The sequence below is a fragment of the Triturus cristatus genome, chromosome 7 (assembly GCF_964204655.1).
Source record: "Triturus cristatus chromosome 7, aTriCri1.1, whole genome shotgun sequence".
Lineage (NCBI taxonomy): Eukaryota > Metazoa > Chordata > Amphibia > Caudata > Salamandridae > Triturus > Triturus cristatus.
In genome coordinates this window covers 581,339,810-581,359,060 of record NC_140590.1, presented here as the reverse complement: position 1 = coordinate 581,359,060, position 19,251 = coordinate 581,339,810, and the positions used below count along the sequence as shown (strand labels likewise).

Sequence of the window (19,251 nt, the reverse complement as noted above, 5' to 3'; positions counted from 1 at the left end):
AACTCTTTGAAAATTGCCCCAAGTGTCGACTTTTGAAAGTCTTAAGTATTTTCCCTGAAAAACGTACTCTCCTTTTTGCAAAGGTCTTGGTCTTAAAATAAAATTTGAACAAAGCTTATTTAAAAAAATTTGGGTTGGATCTGCTTTTTGAGTAGTGTGTCTCATTTTGTGCAATCAATGTTTTACACTCCTCTCTGTTAGGCCTAAGGCTGCTCTCCCACACTATCACTAATAGAGCACTTTGGGTTTACATGGAGCCCTGTACACTTCTGTGGAATCTCTCGACCCTGTGCACGGTATAACCACCTAGTGGCCTACCATATACAGAGCCAGCTTCCTACACACTACCCTGGAGGTGTGAATGGCCTGTAGTATGGTGTCTACATGATTAGAGTTCACCTGCGGGTGGTTTTCCCCGCTCTGCTGCAAATCCAGATGAAGGGACCGCAAATATGTATTTTTGTGTTGGATGTGTACAGCGGAGCTTTTCTCCTTTCCCGTTGCTATTTAGGGGGATCTCCTGTGACAGACCAAACCCAGAAGGACCATTCACCAAGTGGTGCCAGAACTGGAGACCACCGATTATCCAACAGGCCCTTAGAGGGTGAAAGGAGTGGATGGAGGCACCACTAAAGGTTTATAGCCTGGTCTCCGATCTGCTTAAAAACCTGGGGACCTCAGGTGGCAACACAAGCAGTTGGAGTGGCAGAGGTCTAAGCCAGTCAGGAGCGGTAAAGATGGAGAAGGGAGAGAGCTCGCCTAGAGTCCATGCAGTACTTCAAGGGCAGAAGTAGGCAGTGCGATCTGCCAGGGCAGTGTCGCCACCCAGCAGTAGTCTGCATGGCCCCAGGGGCCTCGTATCATGGGGAAGGACCCAGCAGAGGTATATCCAGTGGTAAATGGCGGTTCCTGACCCACTTGCCTATCCAGTGCGGTGGGGGGAGCAGGATGAGTGGTGCATGGTCCGGGCCCATCTGCAGCAGGGGAATCAAAGAAGAGTGCCATCACCTGGGCAGCAAAAACCCTACGTGTGCAGTGTTGGTTCCTGCCGACATGCACTGAGGCCTTCATGATCAGAGGGGTGAGTTCCCTTTAGGGTGACAGGGGAGATGTGGCTCCGCAGGAGGTGTAGCAAGTCTTCCAGGCCAGGTAGCTCGGCAGTGGTAGCCCCAGAGAGAACAGGGTCCATCTGGCGGTTTGTAGCCTCCCATAGCCACATAGCCGTAGCGCCAGGTTGGCTACCCGCCTACAGGCCCATGGGTCCATCCTACCGGCTGGTGCAGCAGTCCAGGATCAGGCCCATGGTCAGCAGGCCCACCTGGGCATCCGCACCACTGCCTCGCAGTCCCAATGTCTGAGGACAGACCTGCGGTAATTTCTCTGGGTCAGGTGATGCGGCAGGAGTGGCCCTTAGAGGCAGCAGACACGTGCAGGTGCATCGGTTACCGCACCACAGCAGCAGGCGGGCACCCTCGCTCCTGTTGGCCGGGAGCCTGAGGTCCTCTGCCTGACACCAAAGGTCGCCTCTGCTGACATGAAGTGCCAGTTTCGGGGGAGGGGGGGGTGGATCCTCAGAGGCCTCACATGTGAGTTGTGTGTCAGCAAATTTGTCAAGATTGTGATAGATGGGGGAGGAGGCCTAAAGCACTATCGCAGTGTGTCCGCACCTTGGTCGTGTCGACCATGCCCTCCAGCCTCTGTTCTTTAATGTACTACTCTGCCTCCTAAATGCTATGATGTAATTATTTTTCACATTACATTTTTCAGTATTTTGCAAAGGTTTCTTCAAACAAGGATGTCATTGTGTATTCACTAAAATGTTATGTCATTCCAGGGCAAACCTCCAACAAAACAGGCAAAAGTGCTTCAGAAACAACCTCTGGTTGCAAAACTAGCAGCTTACGCTCAGTATCAAGCCACGTTGCAAAATCAAACTAAATCAAAACCAGGTAATGGGATTTTTACAAATATTTTTATTGTGAATAGATACAAGTATCCACCTTGTTCAGCCTTTTGATAAAATGTATTTTGTTTCAGCAATCCCATTGGAGGGATTTACATGGGGTAACTACATCACAAGCAATAACTTTATAGCAGCTCCGGTTTCATGTTTCAGACATGTAAGTATTTACTAATGCATCCTCGACTTTGTCCATGTATTATGTTAAACAAATTGCGTGAATTGGTGTGCCCTCATTGTACCTTGTGCTTGAATGGCATAGCAAAAGCCAAATGTAGAATTTCTGATTCATTCTGTTGTGCATACTTTCCCTGTCCCTTTTTTGTGTTTGTCCTGCAAGAAATAGTCATTATTTCTGAATAGATACACTTAATGCACATACTCGATTTGAAGATTTCAACAGTTTGGCTAGTAGCTTTTGACCCTGCTGTCACCTCTATTTTTCACCTTGGACCTGACTTGCTAGAGAGGTCCAGAAGGTTCTAGAACCTCCCATAGCAGTCATGGTCCAGGTGCTGAGGTGACAGTTGGAACCACCATTTTGCGAATCTCACCTTCCTTGCTTATTTACCTCAGTGGAGCACCTTGCGCCTCTCCCTCAGGTAGTGAGGGTGAGGCGCCCAGAACCTCTACATCAGTACCCAAAAAAAGTTTGGTAGACAGAAAAAAATTGAGAAGGGGTCAGGGGACAAAAATAATAATTAAGGAGGAAACTGCCAAAGGGCTGACAGGTCTAACACATAGCAAAAGCCAAATGTAGAATTTCTGATTCATTCTGTTGTGCATACTTTCCCTGTCCCTTTTTTGTGTTTGTCCTGCAAGAAATAGTCATTATTTCTGAATAGATACACTTAATGCACATACTCGATTTGAAGATTTCAACAGTTTGGCTAGTAGCTTTTGACATTTGCATATAATAAAATGAAAACCACTGTATTCAACAATTCTTTTAAATATTGTAGCACAACAGGTAAAAGAAAATGTGAAGGGTGGTGGAAGAGTCATTCCACCCTGGAGGAAGTGAAAAACCAGGATAGGAAATTAATGCAAAATCTCAATAAATCATGCATTTACTTCAGCGTAGTGAGGCATTTGAGAAGGAAAAATGTACAATGATATTTCAAATTGATCTATTATGTGGCCATTTGGTGTGAGGATGGGTGGAGGGCTCAACCGTTGGCAAAGAGCATGGTATTTTATTTTAGCCTTTTATATTTTGGTAGTTGGTTGTAAAATATCATTTGCTTTACCCTTTCTTCTGGGTGCCAAGTCTGTCACATTGTGGGTAGGAATTGATGAGAACGTTATAGATCAAGGTTTTACAGCTATAATCTTTGCCATTCTAAAGTGTTCAGGTTGTTATTGTGGGATAGGTTTTCTCAAAGACTGTGCTTTTTCAGTTCTTTGTGACATTGACTCCTCTCTTGTCACTCTATTTAATGTTAGGTCTTGAAGACTTGTGATCCCATGTGACTTAACCCTTTCATCCATAATTGTTTTACAATTTGGACTAATTTATAATTTAAGCAGTGCTATGGTCTTTGACTAGGCTTTCTCTTTGTTTCTCTTTGATGGATTGTATAACATCTTTGAATAATAGATAATGAGGCTTCCCTGACTGTGCAAAAGGTTGATCCCGGTAGCTTTCGAGCAGTGTACAGGTTTTCAGCCACCGTATGATGTTTATTTGTTCTGTATTTGAGGTTCCACCGATTCCTGGGCAGTGTTTTTAGTCTCTGGTACCTGTGAGGAGAATGTGAAGTTCAGCTGTAGCATATCAGTTGCAAATATTTTGGATTCACACTTATTGGGGACTATTTGAGCATTCCTGATAGGGTTGGGTTTATTTTTCTAGTCCTGTTCTCTTTTAAGCTTAGGATCACTTTTCCTTTCTGTTATGGTAGTATTGCTATATTTTCTTGTCAGTGTGTTTTGATATAGTGTGTCAATGTTGAGTGCCTTTACCTCAACAATGTTAACTTCTCCCTGTGCTCTGCCAACCCTGATTCACATTTCAAAATGTCTGGAACCTTTTTTGGCAGTTGGCAGGGCTACCTCAAAGTGTACCAAATTCTAGTGCAAGCCAGAGTAATACTGGTAATACTATGGTTTGCTGCCAGCAGCAACCATCTTATTGAATCTCTTACTTCCTTGCTTAAATCTCCTCCCTACTGTCATCCTATGAAGCTATTTCAATTTTCAAATGTTTCAGAGTGAAAATCGTTTAAGAAAAGTGCTGTTTTGGATTTGTTTTGCACCTTTTGTTTGTGTGCTGAGGTTGGTAGCACACATTACACCGCTTTTGCCTTTTCGTAGTTAGTCAAGGGTTGGGGTGGCCATGTGTCGGATGGCCTATCACCATAAGGTAGTGCTTATCTTTGCAGTTGCAGTTGCTTCTAGTCCAGGGCTGTGTGTAGTTGTAAGAAAGTGGCTCTGTATACACTGCACCAAAGTAAGGTTCAGTGTGCACAGAGTCCACAGTCCCCAGAGGTTTTGCAGAGGCTAAAGTTGGATATAACCTTACTCTCTAAAGTGGTAGCTTGGTCGACTAGTAAGGCAGTATCAGAGGACAGTGTAAAGCATTTGTTGTCACACACTCAAGAACTGAATTCTAGGCCAATTGTTTTGTATATAAAAATCTATAGTAGTTTTATTTTAGAATCAACAATAGGTATCAAAATACTTTCTCAGAATACAATGCTGTAGTTCTATACTTTCAATAAGCAATAGACTTTTAAATGCAATAGTTACAGTTGTTGCAATAGTCAACACAATTCAAACACAATTATAACATTGAGCTCAATGGGAGTTTTTAAGTAAATGCAATTTCAGTTACTTTGCGTATGATTTTCTTACTCAGGGCTGTATCCTGGATCCAGCCCTGTTGCTTTTCCTGTTAACAGTTGAAAGAAATCATTATTGTTACACAGGCGATTTTTAAGGAATATTTGTATGTTTCAAAAATCAACAAAAACCAGGCAATGTTATCCTATGGATGAAAATCAAGTTATCGGTAAGTACAGTTGTAATTACTTTTCAGGGTCAGTGCTGGGCACCAAGATCCAGCACTGGGATCTCTCCTGATAACAGGTGAGTAATTTCGTTTTCGTTGATCGGCTGAATTTTTGTAAATATTTTAAAGTTTCAAAACTCGACACTTAGAAGAATTTCCAAGTGAAACCAGTCAATGTTGCCCTATGGAGAAAATGTAGGTTATCTGCTTTCAGGTAAGTACTCGACTGGCAGAGTTAAGGTTCTGGACATAGACTCGGTCTCCCAGGGTCAGGTAGGTGCAGTTGTTACACCCTCAGCGGCACAGGGGCAGCCGGGTGCAGAGAGAGTTAGGCCCAATGTTAGCCTATAGCGGGCAGGGGGTCTTTGGTTGGTGGCTGCTAGCAGGCAGGCCACGCGGCTGTGGGAGCTGGGCTCCTGGTCACTTACACATGGCAAGTGGGGAAGTAGAATAGGATAGATGTTGTACTTCCAGGGGCACTCGGGCTGCTGGGTATAGGGTGCTTTTGAGTTGTTGGGCGCTCAAATGATTTCAATGGAGAAGCTACCAGATGAACAAAGGCTGCAAGCTTGGGGACGGAGATTCTTCAGGTGCGACCACCACTTCGAGAGGTAAGTTGGGAAGCTGTAGGTTAGGTAGGCACCCAGGAGTTGGGCTCAGGGGGCCACAGGGTGCCGGGTGCAGAGGTGCCTTTTGGTGTCGGGAAATCTTATCCTCTGCTGGTCGCAGTTGGAGGGGTCCCTGGTTCTGAGGCTGCAGGCGTCATCAGGAGCGTCGAGGAGGGTCCTTGGGTGATGGATTCTTGGTCACAGTCGCCGGGGGGACGTCCTTGTGGTCTTTGTCCACTCTGGCACAAGCCAGGCTTGGCGCTTGCAGAATGTGCAGGAGTCGCGTTTCCTGGCTGGCACCAGGGGTTTGTTACTTGCTTTGAGCAGAACCACTGCTCGTGGGAGTCCCAGATGCTTAGAGTCACAAGACAGTCAGGTCCTCCGGGGTTTTCGAGGTTGCGGACCACTGGAGACGCCGGGGTTTTGCAGGAGCAGGTTCGAGGGTCGACAGGCCTGTAGGGCTGGGTTCAAGTCAGTTGGAGTTGTCCTCTTGTTAGCAGCTGCACGGCAGGTCTTCTTTCTTCTCGTTCTTCTTGCTTGTTTCGGATTCGGGATCTGAGGAAGGAAGGTTCAGGGTGCCCCTAAATACTAAATTTAGGGGCGTTACAGGTAGGTAAAGGGCAGGGACCAATGGGTCCCTTCCCTGGGGTGGGTACACCCCCTATCCTGCCACTCTCCAGTGGGAGGGGGGAAGGAGCCTAGTCCTGCTTGGGCAGGGCTCCCCATCTTCAAGATGGCGAGAGCCTGGAGATGTGCTTCAACTCGCCTCCCCCACCTGAGGGTGGGGTTGGCAGAGGCTGGCACATCCCCGTTTCTCCCTTGGGGTTTCCCGCCAGTCTTCCCGCCAGAGTGGGTGCTAGAACTGGTTGGGACCAGTTGCTGAGTACAGCAAGTAGTCTGGTGTTGGTCACAAAGGCGACATGCCTTTGAAGCTTCACCCTGTCCATCCTGGGGGAGGAGACCTAGCACCTTGCCCAGGGCGTGCATTGTTGCCGGCCCAAGAGGCTGCAGTCGTTCTTATTGGCGTCGCCGCCAATAAGAACGGGGAGTTTGTTCAGAGCCCGATGTCTTCTGATACTTTCCCACCGTGGTTACGAAGGTTCTGCCTGCGGATTAGTGTGCGGATAGTGAGGGGTGTCTGTGGAGACACGGAGCTGCTCTAGGCGGTGGCCATTTCCTTCGGCTGCCAGCCATGCCTCCCTGGTAAGTACATTTTTTATCATAAATATTTTTCAATTTAAAAAATCGGGACATTTTCAAACTGTCCAATGTTATTCTATGGGGAAAACAATATCGCTGTTAAAACAGGTGAGTATTGAACTTGCAATTTCAGTCTTCGGATCCAAAGGTCTGCAAGGGCCAGTGGTCCGGGATCAGGTAGGTACCAAAACTGCACCGCCAGCGGGCAATACTTTTCATTGAGGATTCTTTGGTTGACAAAGGGGCTGCAGACATGGCGCTGGAGGTTGCAGGAGGAAGACCAAAGACAGACAAGGTAAGTTAGGATGTAGGGAGTCATAGGGGCACCGTCTGTTCAGCTCAACAAGGCCTAGGGTCTTCTGGTGCAGGGTGGCCTTTAGGCATTGGAATCTTCTTCCTGGAGCCGGTCGCGGTCGTGGGTGAGCCTCTGGATTCACACTGCAGGCGCTGTCGTGGAGGGCAGGAGAGGTCAGCTAATGCTGGAGACTAGGTCTGGATCATCTGGGAGACTTCACTGCACAGGTGAGCCACTCAGACTCGGTCCGTGGGTGTCGGGTGCAGAGTGGGCAGAAGACTCAGATCCCCCTGGATCCGGAGTCGGTTTCTTCTGGACAGGTCCGCTGTCCTTGGGGAAATTGTTTTTTTTTTTTTTTTTAAGGCAACAGGCCTCCCAGGGGTTTTGGAGGTCGTTGTTTCTAGACATGTCGCAGGGTCGTTGAAGCTGGAGATAGGCCGGTAGAGCCGGGGCCAAGGCACTTATCATCTTCTGGCTTCTACTGCAGGGTATCTTCTTCTCCTGAGGTCGTCGCAGATCTGGCGTCCAGGTCTGTGGGAGCCAACAAAATAAAACATTTAAGAGGCGATTTAGGGGAGTAGCGGGTAGGGCACCTCAATTGGGGTAACTGCGCCCTCTATTATGCCATCCTCCTGTGGGAATACAAGGGAATTTATTTACAAAATATCTAATGATTCAAAGAACTATATCTAAGAAGCCCTAGCTAGTGACTTCAACAAACAAAATTGACAGATTAAATAATATTCATTCAAAACAAATGTATTAGCAAAGAAAGAGCAGGACGAGTGTATACTTTTTGTTTTGTTTAGAAAAATACAAATTAATATGGAAAAGTTCATTTGAAAGTTAGGGTACAAAATGCAAATCACGTGAATACAAAAAGTTAATGAGATGGATTGTTCATGCATCAACTGGTTTCTCATATACACTGTTGTTTTAACCCATTTCAAACATTTTCCAGCAAGGAGAACATCATTGAGACTGCAATGAACCTTTCCAAAGAGTTTTTTTAAGCATGAAAATGGGTAAAGTTGTCGAGATTTCGGTCGTGTTGCGTTTTCTCATCTAGAAGACCATCTTCAGGATGGAATTTTCATATGTGAACTGAAGACCCTGAATTGTTGAATAAATGCAATCTGTTGGGGTTTGATGGCTTTTAATGATTAGGAGCAGATGACTTCATCTAATCTGCAGGACTGATGCACAGGTAACGCTCGCCTCAATTGATTGACTCGACAAGGTATGGGACACCCCCTATGGAAATCCTACCGGTGGTGTTAAGGCGGACCATTGAAATGATTTAGTCACTATTGAGGTAGTGCCTTATCTGGATGCCGGTGCCGTCTCAATGATGTTTTCCTTGCTGGAAAATGTTTGAAATGGGTGACCACAAGAGTGTATATGAGAAACCAGTTGATATATAAACAGTCCATCTCAATACATTTTTCTATATAAATTTGTATTTTTCTAAAAAAGTATACACCCGTCCTCCTCTTTCTTTGCTAATACATTCAGTTTGAATGAATATGATTTATTCTGTCAACTTTGTTTGTTGTAGTCACCAGCTAGGGTTTCTTAGATACAGTTCTTTTGAATCAATAAGATATTTTGTGAACAATTCCCTTGTAGGCACACTCACCTGATTAAGATTTACCCCAGCCTCCAAGGGTTTATTGGGTTGCCTAATTTGGTTGTATGTGTCCTCCTTAGCTCTGATTAGAGGGGTCCCTCACCCTAAAGATGGCGGGGACTGAGAAGTGTGCTTCACCTCGCTTACCGCTACCTAAGGGGGAGGGTTGGCAGACCACCCATTTCTTTTCATTTTCCGATGGTTTTTCTGCCCAAAATGTGTTGTAAACCATGCGCTGCCATCTGCTGCTAGCAGCAGAGGCTGGGGGTCTCATTACAAAGGCAGCAGGCCTTTGGAGCTCCTCTTCTCGGCACACTGGCCCATCATGAGGGAGGAGGCATGACACCTCTGCCCAGGATGTGTATTGTTTCTTGGTCCAGAGAGCAGAGGCTCTCTACCCAGGGGTCCAGAAACATGTCTGGTAGTGGCTGGCTGCCTTCAGCCGGTCAGAGACAACACCAAGGTTGGTAGGAATTCAGGGGGCACCTCTAAGATGCCCTCTTGTTAAAACGGTACAATAAATCCCACACTGGCATCAGTGTGGGTTTCTTGAAAGGAATGGTTTGGTACTAAACACTCCTGTATTCAGTCAAGCCATCATGACACTGTGGAACTAGATTTGTTAAGGTTCTCAGCCCTTGTACGCTCTATGGCTTCACTGACACTTACAATATTAGGAAATGGTGCCCAATATTGTAGGGGTATATCTGCTCATGCAGATATGCCCTCACCTGTAGTATAGTGCACCCTGCCTTAGGACTGTGAGACCTGCAAGATGGGTGAGTTACCTATGCTGCCAGGCAGTGTTCAGCTGGCATGGCAACCAGACTAGGTGTCATGTAGACTTTGTTGTTTTCTCCCTCATAGGGGCATGCAGGCTGCAAGGGCAGTGGCATGGTCCCAGTGAGGGGGTCCCAAAGGACCCTCTTCAGCTCTCAGGCCCTAGATACCCAAGGTACCAGTTACTAGGGACTTGCAGAGGCCAGAAATACCAATTGGGGTTTGTTTTAGAGAAGGAGCACTGGCATAGGGTGCCAGATTGGCAGGGCCGCTGTGCACTAGACTTGAAACCACATTAAAACCAGTCAAAACGTAGAGGTCTAACCATGCAAAAAGAGGCGCTTTTTCACAATTCCACTCTACCCCTATCCACCCAACCCCGCTCTACCCCTCTCCACTTTAGTCTACCCCAGCCTACCCCACTGCAATCTACCTCACTCCAGTCTACTCCACTTTAACCAACTCTAATCTACCGCACTCTACTCGCTCTACCCCACTCCAATCTAATTCATTCTACTCAACTCAACCCCTCTCTACTCTACTATAATCTACCCCAGTCTACCCAACTACAGTCTGCCCCACTGCAATCTTACCCCACTCCACTCTCTAAATGTACCCACTCTACTTTATCCCAAACTACCCTACTCCAATCTACCCTGTTCCAATCTACCCCACTCCATGTTTCTAACGTTTAGCCATGCTGAACAGCAGCCACGCTGGTGTACAGCACGGCTAAAACACATTGCCAAAGCCCATAGCCTGCTTATGGGTGAGACCTATTGGATTTGCCAATGCTGGATGTTTCTTTGGTGATACTGCTCTTTGAGAGTTTATATCTGGCATTGGTTATGCAGTGAAGAGATGCAGATTTAATCATGCACCCCTGTCAATGCAGTCCACTCTCGTCGTACTCCTACCAACCCCTCAACAATTCTACATAATGAGTACTTTTCAGGCTCCTGAAACTAAAATGCTTTCTACATGCAAATTTTCCCTGCCCTTTGCCTTTGTCGTTGTTTCTTTTATTAAACCATCTTGTCCTTCCCATTACCTCGTTCTGAGTGTTTAAAGCATACCACATTTTGCCAGACATGTTCATCTGAGATATTCACTTTACTACTGTAGTTTATTCCACAAATATTTCAAGTTCTAATATAAGAAGGCAGCACTGAACTTAATATTGTTTTGAAATTGTAACTGTTTTGTTTTACATTGTAGGTACCAATGGGAAACTGCTGGGGTGATATTTCAGAAGGCGTTAGAGTGGAAGTCCCAAACACAGACTGCAACCTGCCAACAAAAGTATTTTGGATAGCGGGGATAGTGAAATTAGCAGGTTGGTGTGTGGCAAGTTTATTTATTTGGGTATACGTATAAAGTGAAAAAAATTGAAACCCTTTTACAGGATCCTGATTCTTTAGCTTTGTACGTGCTAATAAAGCACATATTTATCTAATTTCTGCAAGACACTTGGATTAGGTGCTAGTATCCTTGTAAACTACAGGAGTGAAGTGTTTAAAATGTCCAATAAACCCTTATAACAACTGGTCTCACTGACTGGAAATTCTGGGATGTATTATGCACCCCATTGAAGCTACCAGTGTGGTGCTGCTCTTAAGGAATTTAAGACGCAACTGCTAGAGTATGCTACAGGGCTAAGTGGAAGAGTTTTATTCATTGCTGTGAAGAGGCTAAATAAACTCTTGTCTAGCCACAGTACAAGATCTTATTCAATACCTATTACACCTTCAGAAGTCACATCGGTGTAGATTTGGGTAAGCGTTCATATCTGATAGAGATATCTAGAGGCAGATTCCATACCTTTTGAATTTCCCAGGTGTCAGACTGTATCTTGAAGATTTTTCTTAGAGCAGTACCCCTGCGTCAAACGGCTCTGCGCGACGTCGTCTGCATCATCTGCGCCAGAAGTGATGTCCGCGACACCTATATAGGCTCCACCTCTGCGCGCTAACGTCTGCTCTTTTCTTTCAGTGCCTCTCAAGCTCCGATCTGTGAAGAGAGCTACCCTCTGTCACTTTTTGACAGGATTTATCGAATTTTTGTGGACCCTTTTTTGAGAATGTCCTCTAGGAAGACGTTGGGGTTCAAGCCGTGCGGCGCACCATGTTTGTGACGGATTCCTATTTAGTATTCCCTCTTCTTTCTGGTCCTGAAAAAGGACAAGGGCCTTCGTCCTATCCCAGACCTACGGGCCCTAAATTACTTCCTTAACAAAAGAGAAATTCAGGATGCTCACGTTGGCTCGGGTCTTGTCTGCTCTGGATCCTTGAGACTGAATGGTAGCATTGGACTTGATACCAGTCTGCTCTGGACCCAGGAGACTGAATGGTAGCATTGGACTTGCAGGATGCATATTTTCACATCCCCGTCCTGCCTGCTCACAAGTGTTAACTGCGATTCACAGTGGGCCACAAACACTTTCAGTTCACGGCTCTCTCTTTTGGCCTTACCAGTGCCCCTTGGGTGTTCACTAAGGTGATGGCGGAGGTCGCAGCTCATGTGCGGAGATCAGGGGTGCCAGTCTTCCACAGTCTCCCTCTCAGACGATCGGAGCTGTTCTGGACACAGTGCAATTTTGGGCCTATCCTCCCAAGCGGCGAGTCCAGGATATTCAGACCATGATACAGATGTTTCTGCCTCTATCCTGGATTTCATTGAGTATGATGTGAGGTTGCTGGGCCACATGGCCTCCTGCATTCTGCTAGTAACACATGCCTGGTGGCATATACAGGCTCTGCTGTGGGACCCGAATTTCCAATGGGCGCAGCATCAGGGCAATCTGTCCGACATAGTCTAGATGTCGAAGGGAACTGCACAAGACCTGTAGTGGTGGCTGAAGAACCGCAATTGGGTCAGAGGCAGACCCCTCTCCCTTCCCCAACAAGAGCTCACAGTAGTAACAGATACATCACTTTCACTTCTGGGATGGGGCAGACATCTGGGAGAGGTGGAGATCAGAGGACGCTAGTCTCTGGCGGAATCCAGACTCCACATCAACATGTTGGAATGCAGAGTGATCCGATTGGCATTAAAGCCTTTTTACTCTCCATCAAAGGAAGGCTAGTTTAAGTGTTCAGGGTCATATATTACTTGTCATGAGGCCCTGTGTCTCTGGACATGGCTAGAACAGCAGGGCATATCCCTGGTGGTTCAACACCTGGCAGGTTCCCTGAAGACCAGGGTGGTCGAACTCAGCCGTTGATGCCTAGCAGATGAATGGCAACCATCTTGAGGTGGTTCAAGGTCTCTTTCAGCAGTGTGGAGAGCCTTGGTTAGATCCGTTCGCCTCCACAGAGAACGCGCAATGTCAGCAGTTTTGCGGGTTGATGTTTCCTAGGCTGCTCTTGCTCAGACACTTTTCGTCTTTAGTGGAGCGTCAGGCCTCCTGTATGCCTTTCCACCCATTCCACTCCTGCCCCAAATTTTCAATAAGATCAGGAATGACCAGGCTTAAGTCATACTTGTAGGCCTGGACTGGGCACAGAGAGTTTGGTATACTGATCTTCCGCAAATGAGCATCTACCCTCCAATGCAGCTGCCCCTTCGAGAGGATCTTTTGTCGCAGCAGCAGGGGATGGTTCTCTACCCGAACCTGTGAACTCCACGCCTTCTTGCATGGAGATTGAGCGGCTGCAGTTATAGCCTTCGACCTTCCTCCCGAAGTTTGCACTGCTATTCTGATGGATACATCTGCCAGTGGATTCCTCACCTTGTGAATATCCCCTGCGCCAGCAACATTCGGAAACTTTTGTAGCAGTCCACGCCGATGAGGTCGAAGATGACGTCACAGAGACACGGCTCCGTTGGCGACTCCGCTGACGTCACCGGCTCCATAAGAAGACCTCGTTGGCGTGATGAAGTCAGTTCCCTTTTGTCCGCGCCGTCGATGCTAATGGTTTTCGGGACTCTCTCTGTAGCTGTGTTTGATACTTTGTTTTCTGCTGGTATCTCTCTCTTCTTGTCTGCAGCTGAAGATGTCGACGAAGAAGTCCGGATTTAAGCCTTGCCGGGAGTGCGGTTAAGCACATGTCAATAACGGATCCGCATGAAGACTGCGTATGGTGTCTTTCATCGGACCACGATGTTGAAGGCTGTTCTTGCTGTCGCAAGATGAGCTCAAAGGCTCTGAAGGAGAGGGAAGCCAAGTTATTCATCGCCAGGATGAAAATGGAGAAAAGAGTACGGAGAAGATCAAGGTCGAAGTCGGCGTCTAAGTCGACTTTGGGACATGCTTCTAAGTCCAAGAAGCATAAGAAAAAGAAGAGGCATGGATCTCGACATCCCTCGGACAAGGATGCAGCTCCGAGATCGACCTCGCCCTTTCGACGTCGTAAGGACACTGTATCTCCTTCTCCTGTTCCTCCTGTTGGCCTGTCATCGCCTGTGGCTTCACCGGAGCAAGCTCCGGCTCCATCTCCGACACCAGCTCCATCTCCAGCTCCGGCTTCGTCTCCGATTGGAGAGCTTCCAGCTCCGGGCGAGCCTTTGGCTCTGCAGATTCCACCGTCGTCGCCGATTGGCCCGAGTCCTGTGATGCCTCAGCCTGAGCCATATCCATCGTTTCCAGGCCCAGGTCATGATCCAATGCATTGTCTTAATGCTATGTATGGGGTCTTCTCCAGAGCCTTGTACCCCTCTGGCGCACCTTCGGGTCCTATGGCTTTCAGTTTGGGAGTTCCCCAAGCTTATCCTCAGGCTCCCTTCATGCCGCTTCCTTTCTCACCGGCGACGACTTGACCTCGTTCGACGCCGGCTGTCTCTTTGGATCCACGCTCGACGCCGGCTCCGGCGGATTCGGTCACGGCGCCGCCGACTCCTGCTGTGAGGATCAGATCTAGGAGGGAGGCCCAAAGGGTACTAGAGGAACAGAGGTACCAGATGGAGGAAGTGGACGAAGGTGAGTTGATGGAGTCGGACGATCTGTTTGAAGAATTGAAAGAGGCTAGTGGCCTGGATGTGTCGCCTGAATGGGAGATTACCCCTCCTGCTGATGCTCCCTCAAAGGATGTGGCTCCCTACCACTCTGTTATTAAGAAGGCGGCTGAGCTTCTGGATCTGCAGTTGCAATCTGCAGAGTTTAAACCAAACATCCTGACAGAGGTTCTACACTCTCCTTCTTCCGCGTCTGAGCCTTTGCTCCCTTTTAATGACGCTATTATTGAGCCGGTAATGTAGGTATGGCGTAAGCCATTCTCTGCTCCTGCAGTTTCTAAGGTAATTGCTAGGAGGTATAGGGCGGCTCCAGGGGACCCAGACTTTTTAACACCTCATCCGACTCCGGAGAGTCTGGTGGTTCAGGTTGCCTGTTTCAAGAGATCTACAGGTGCTTTTCCCCAAGTCCCGAGTGACAGGGATGCGAAGATGTTAGACCAGTCGGCTAAGAAAGTCTTCTCTTCTGCAAGTATGGCTTTAAAATCGACGAATGCCACCTGTCTTTTGGGCCGATATATCCATGCCCTTATGGATTCAGCTAAACAATTGGCCCCAAAACTGTCGGAAGAAGATAGACTGAACTTTAATGAGGTTCTGGCGGATACCCAAGCGGCTGCACATCAGGTAATCCAAAGTGGCTTGGATACAGCTGATTCTGGGTTCTTCTGTTGCCACGAGAAGGAGTACGTGGCTCAAATCACCCGAGTTTTCCCCTGATGTGCAGTCAACGCTCCTGGATTTGCCTTTTGATGGCTCTGGTCTTTTTGGCAAAAAAGCGGATGCTGCGCTCGAAAGATTTAAGGAGAGTAAGGCCACGGCTAAATATTTGGGCCTTCAATCTCAGCCTAGGGGCTCGTTCAGGGGGTACAGGGGCTTTGGAAGTTCATCCTTTCGTTCATACAGACAGCCCCAGCAGCAGCAACAGAACACTCTATGTAAGAGCTACAGATTCAGAGGTCGCACTCTAGGTCGACAGCTCTCCTCCTCCTCCTCTTCCTCTTTCTCAGCCCCTCCCACCACTGCAAAGCAGCCCTAGATCCACCATTCTAGATAATGCTGGTCCTGTGGGGGGCCGGCTTACCCATTTTCTACAAGATAGGGAATCGGTTACTACAGACCTTTTGGTTCTAGATCTTGTAGAAAATGGATACGCCCTTCCCTTTTGGGAATTCCCTCCAAATTACCCTCCTTGCCAAGGTGTTTGCTCGGAGGACCACCTTCTTCTCCTGCAGGAGGAAGTCTTGACATTAATAAAAAAAAAGGTGCGATAGAGGTGGTTCCAGAGCAGGAAAGGGGTCAGGGATGCTACTCCCGGTATTTCCTGATTCCGAAGAAGGACAGCAGGCTGCGTCCAATCCTGGACCTTAGGATCTTGAATCTTTTTCTGAAGCAAGAGAAGTTCAAGATGCTCACCCTTGCGCAGGTTCTTCAAGCGCTGCATCAGGAGGACTGGCTGGTGTCGATCGACTTGCAGGATGCGTATTTCCACATCCCCATCCTGAAGTCACACAGGAAGTATCTCCGGTTTACGGTAGGGTCCCAACATTATCAGTTTGCGGTTGTGGGAGGGCAAGTCGGATATACAGACGCGGAGGCTGAATATATTTTCCAAGTGAGAATATTTTATTTTCAGGTAGGTCACTCTTTGTTGTGGCGGTTGGGAAGGTATCGGGTCCTATCCGCGAAGAGGTACTGGGGTAATGCTGTTCGTCGTCGTCTTCCTCTGAGCTGGATCTCAAGGGCGTCTGCTTCGCTTCTTCGGCCGTGGTTGGATCTTCCCGAAGGCTCATGAAAAGAAGAAACAGTGGGCCGTCAGTGTCAGGGTCATTCAACAGTTATAGGCGTTACTCTACCCGTCACCTCACCCGTGTTTCTTAGTCTGGGTCTTCTGCTTTCCGGAAGAACTTTCCCCTCAGCTGTGTCGCGGAGGATAGGGTTGGAGAGTGATGGGTTTTAGAACCCAATGGTCATCTCTTCTAAATAATACCCTGATAACAATATAAGGGGGGGGGGGGGGGGGGGGGTGAAAGGGTTGTGTCAGAAAAAGCCTGCGTGGTGAGGAAGGTTGCACGAGGTTTAAGGGTAGAAGAAATACGAAGAATGCCGGAAACTCACACTGTGCTCAGGAATAACTTATGAAGGGTTGCAGGACTAAGGGTGCACTGGCAAACAAACTAATTAGTGCCCGGGGTCCCGCCCGTACCCGATTTCCCCCCCTGCTCAGTCTCCTCCCTGCTGGTCTTTCCCCTGGAGTTTCATCACTCACCGGCCTCGCCGCAACTCTCCTGAGCTGCGGCCGCTCCACAGCCTCCTCCGGGGGACGCCACCAGACTTCGCTCCAGAACTCTTCTGGATCCTCTGATTCGGTTCCGCCTTCGTTCCCGACCTGGTCCGGTTCGCTGTCGTTCCGCTCCTCGTCTCTCTGCTTCGCTTCCGTCGTCCTTCGGCTTCCTGCTTCTTCTCCGCTCCGAGAGAACACTTCCTGGGCCAGGCCTCCTTTGAATGGTGGATACGTATTGCTTCCGGGGTTAGCCCCTCCCTCTTCTGTTTTCTTGCTTGTCTGTGGGAAGAGAGGAGAGGGGGTGTGGTTGACGGATGTTCCGGAGTTTCATTCCGGGGTCTCTGCTTTCTATCCGGCGTTCTCACTCCCCGTACCACAGGTGAGAAAGGAGTTTGGCGTCGCGCCCCCGGCCCCACCCCCTCACATCCCCTTTCCCTTGGTGTCTTACTACTAGGGCCAGGTTCTTAGGGGTATCTTGACAGGAAGTCCACATTCCCTTGTTCTGTTCCCTTACGATGTTTAGTCTGAAATCTATAGGGTTGTAAGGCTAGGAACCATCTCATCACCCTTTCGTTGTTACCCTTGTTTCTAGATAACCATTCCAAGGGGGCATGGTCTCTATATAGGGTGAATTCTCTCCCCTCGAGATAATATCGTAAAGTCTCTATTGCCCATTTAATTGCCAGAGCCTCTTTCTCTATCACAGCATATATGCTCTCTCTTGGAAATAGCTTTCTGCTGATGTAGGTTATGGGTCTTTCTGCTCCCTGCTTCGATACCTGGGATAATACGGCACCTATACCCTGGTCGGACGCATCAGTCTGTAAAACAAATGGAAGGGAATAATCCGGACTGACTAATACTGTGTCGGAGGTAAGGGATGTCTTTAAGGTTTCAAAAGCGTGCACGACATCAGGGGCTGGGTTTTTCAGTCTGAGTTCTGTGTTTACGGCCTTTTGCAGTAGGTTAGTGAGGGGGGCCGCTATGTGGGAAAAGTTGGGAAAAAACATCGGTAATAACCGAGTAACCCTAAAAAGGCCCTGAGGTCCTTCTTTGTTCGGGGCAAAGGAATCTGGGATATGGCCGACAATTTGGAGCCCTGGGGTCTAATGACGCCGTCTCCCAATAAATACCCTAGGTATTTTACGGTTTGAGCCGCCAGATAGCTTTTGGCCGGATTGATTTTGAGGCCATAGGCTCCTAATGCCTGTATCACTTGTGATAAGTGGGACATGTGTTGGGTCCAGGAATTGCTATAGATGACTATATCATCGATGTAGGCTCCGGCATAGTTCTCATGGGGCCGTAAGATTAGGTCCATGGTTCTTTGGAAAGTAGCCGGAGCTCCGTGTAACCCAAAGGGTAACACTTTGAATTGAAATAGGCCATCGGGCGTGGAAAAAGCTGTTTTCTCCCTATCTTGTGGTCGTAGGGGTATTTGCCAATACCCTTTACAGAGATCAAGGGTGCTGATATATTGAGCGCGTCCTATCCTTTCAACCATCTCATCAACTCTGGGAAGAGGATAAGTGTCAAATTCTGATATTTTGTTCACTTCCCGGAAGTCAATACAAATCGTACCGAGCCATCGGGCTTTGGAACTAATACAATTGGGGAATTCCATTCACTTATGGACGGTTCGATAATGTCCATCTGTAACATCTTGTGGATCTCCTCTTTAATGGTGTTTCGACGAGCCTCGGGTACCCTATAAGGTCTGGGACGTACCTTTTTTCCTGGGGATGTCCTAATTGCATGTTCTACCAGGGATGTTCTCCCTGGGGACAAGGAGAAATTATGTTGGAGGGGAAGGAGTACGGTCGTCAATTCCTCTCTCAATTTAGGGTTTAAGGTGGATTCTGTGAGAACCTTGAGCGTCTCAGGACAGAGCAGGCCGGAATCCACGGGAGCGAAGATGATGTCTTTCCTCTCCCCAGAGACCACTCACCCCAGCTAATTAAACAGCTAAAGAGGGGAGTAATAACTGAGGAGCGAAGAGACCGGAATGAGCCACCAGGAAAATTCTTGTGGGTTCTGTAGGGGAGATGGTCAATGCGACAAGAAAACCTGTAGCAAGACAAAGACATATACAGGGCACAGGTTAGAATAACCACTCTTAAGTCTATATTTCAACCCCTCTATAAAGCAATCTTGTGTACTTTCAACACTTACACATACTCTCCTGATAGATGATTAGTGCTGTGGATTGTCAAAGGGTCAATGTTCCAAACTATAACAAATAGTTAGCACTCATAGGGTGTGTCCTCAGATAGTACACGGAATAGAAAGCAGAACATCCACAAGGAAAGTAACAAAGGTGCACTCGTGTCTGTTGGGATCAGTTAATAGCCAGCTAATAATCAGGTGAGTAAAATAACGTAAAGATGCACCAGAAATAAGGCTCTGCAGTCACTTTCCAGATCAAGTACTCACACGACTTCAATCCAGCAATAGAAACTGTACTTGCGGTTTGGAATGCAGATAAAGTAAATGTAGGCGCTTCCTAGCGCGTGTTGAACTGCTGTTGTACT

General features: G+C 47.6%; 1 protein-coding gene across 2 annotated transcripts in view; it reads left to right on the top strand.

Moving 5' to 3' along the window:
• Positions 1-19,251, top strand: part of MBTD1 (mbt domain containing 1) — a 696,883-nt gene that overhangs the window by 61,049 nt on the left and 616,583 nt on the right. For both annotated transcript variants that reach the window (XM_085617153.1, XM_085617152.1), the window contains exons 4-6: positions 1,835-1,949; positions 2,038-2,120; positions 10,705-10,822. In XM_085617153.1, the coding sequence (XP_085473279.1) occupies positions 1,835-1,949; positions 2,038-2,120; positions 10,705-10,822 (316 nt within the window). The remainder of the gene's footprint in view (positions 1-1,834; positions 1,950-2,037; positions 2,121-10,704; positions 10,823-19,251) is intronic.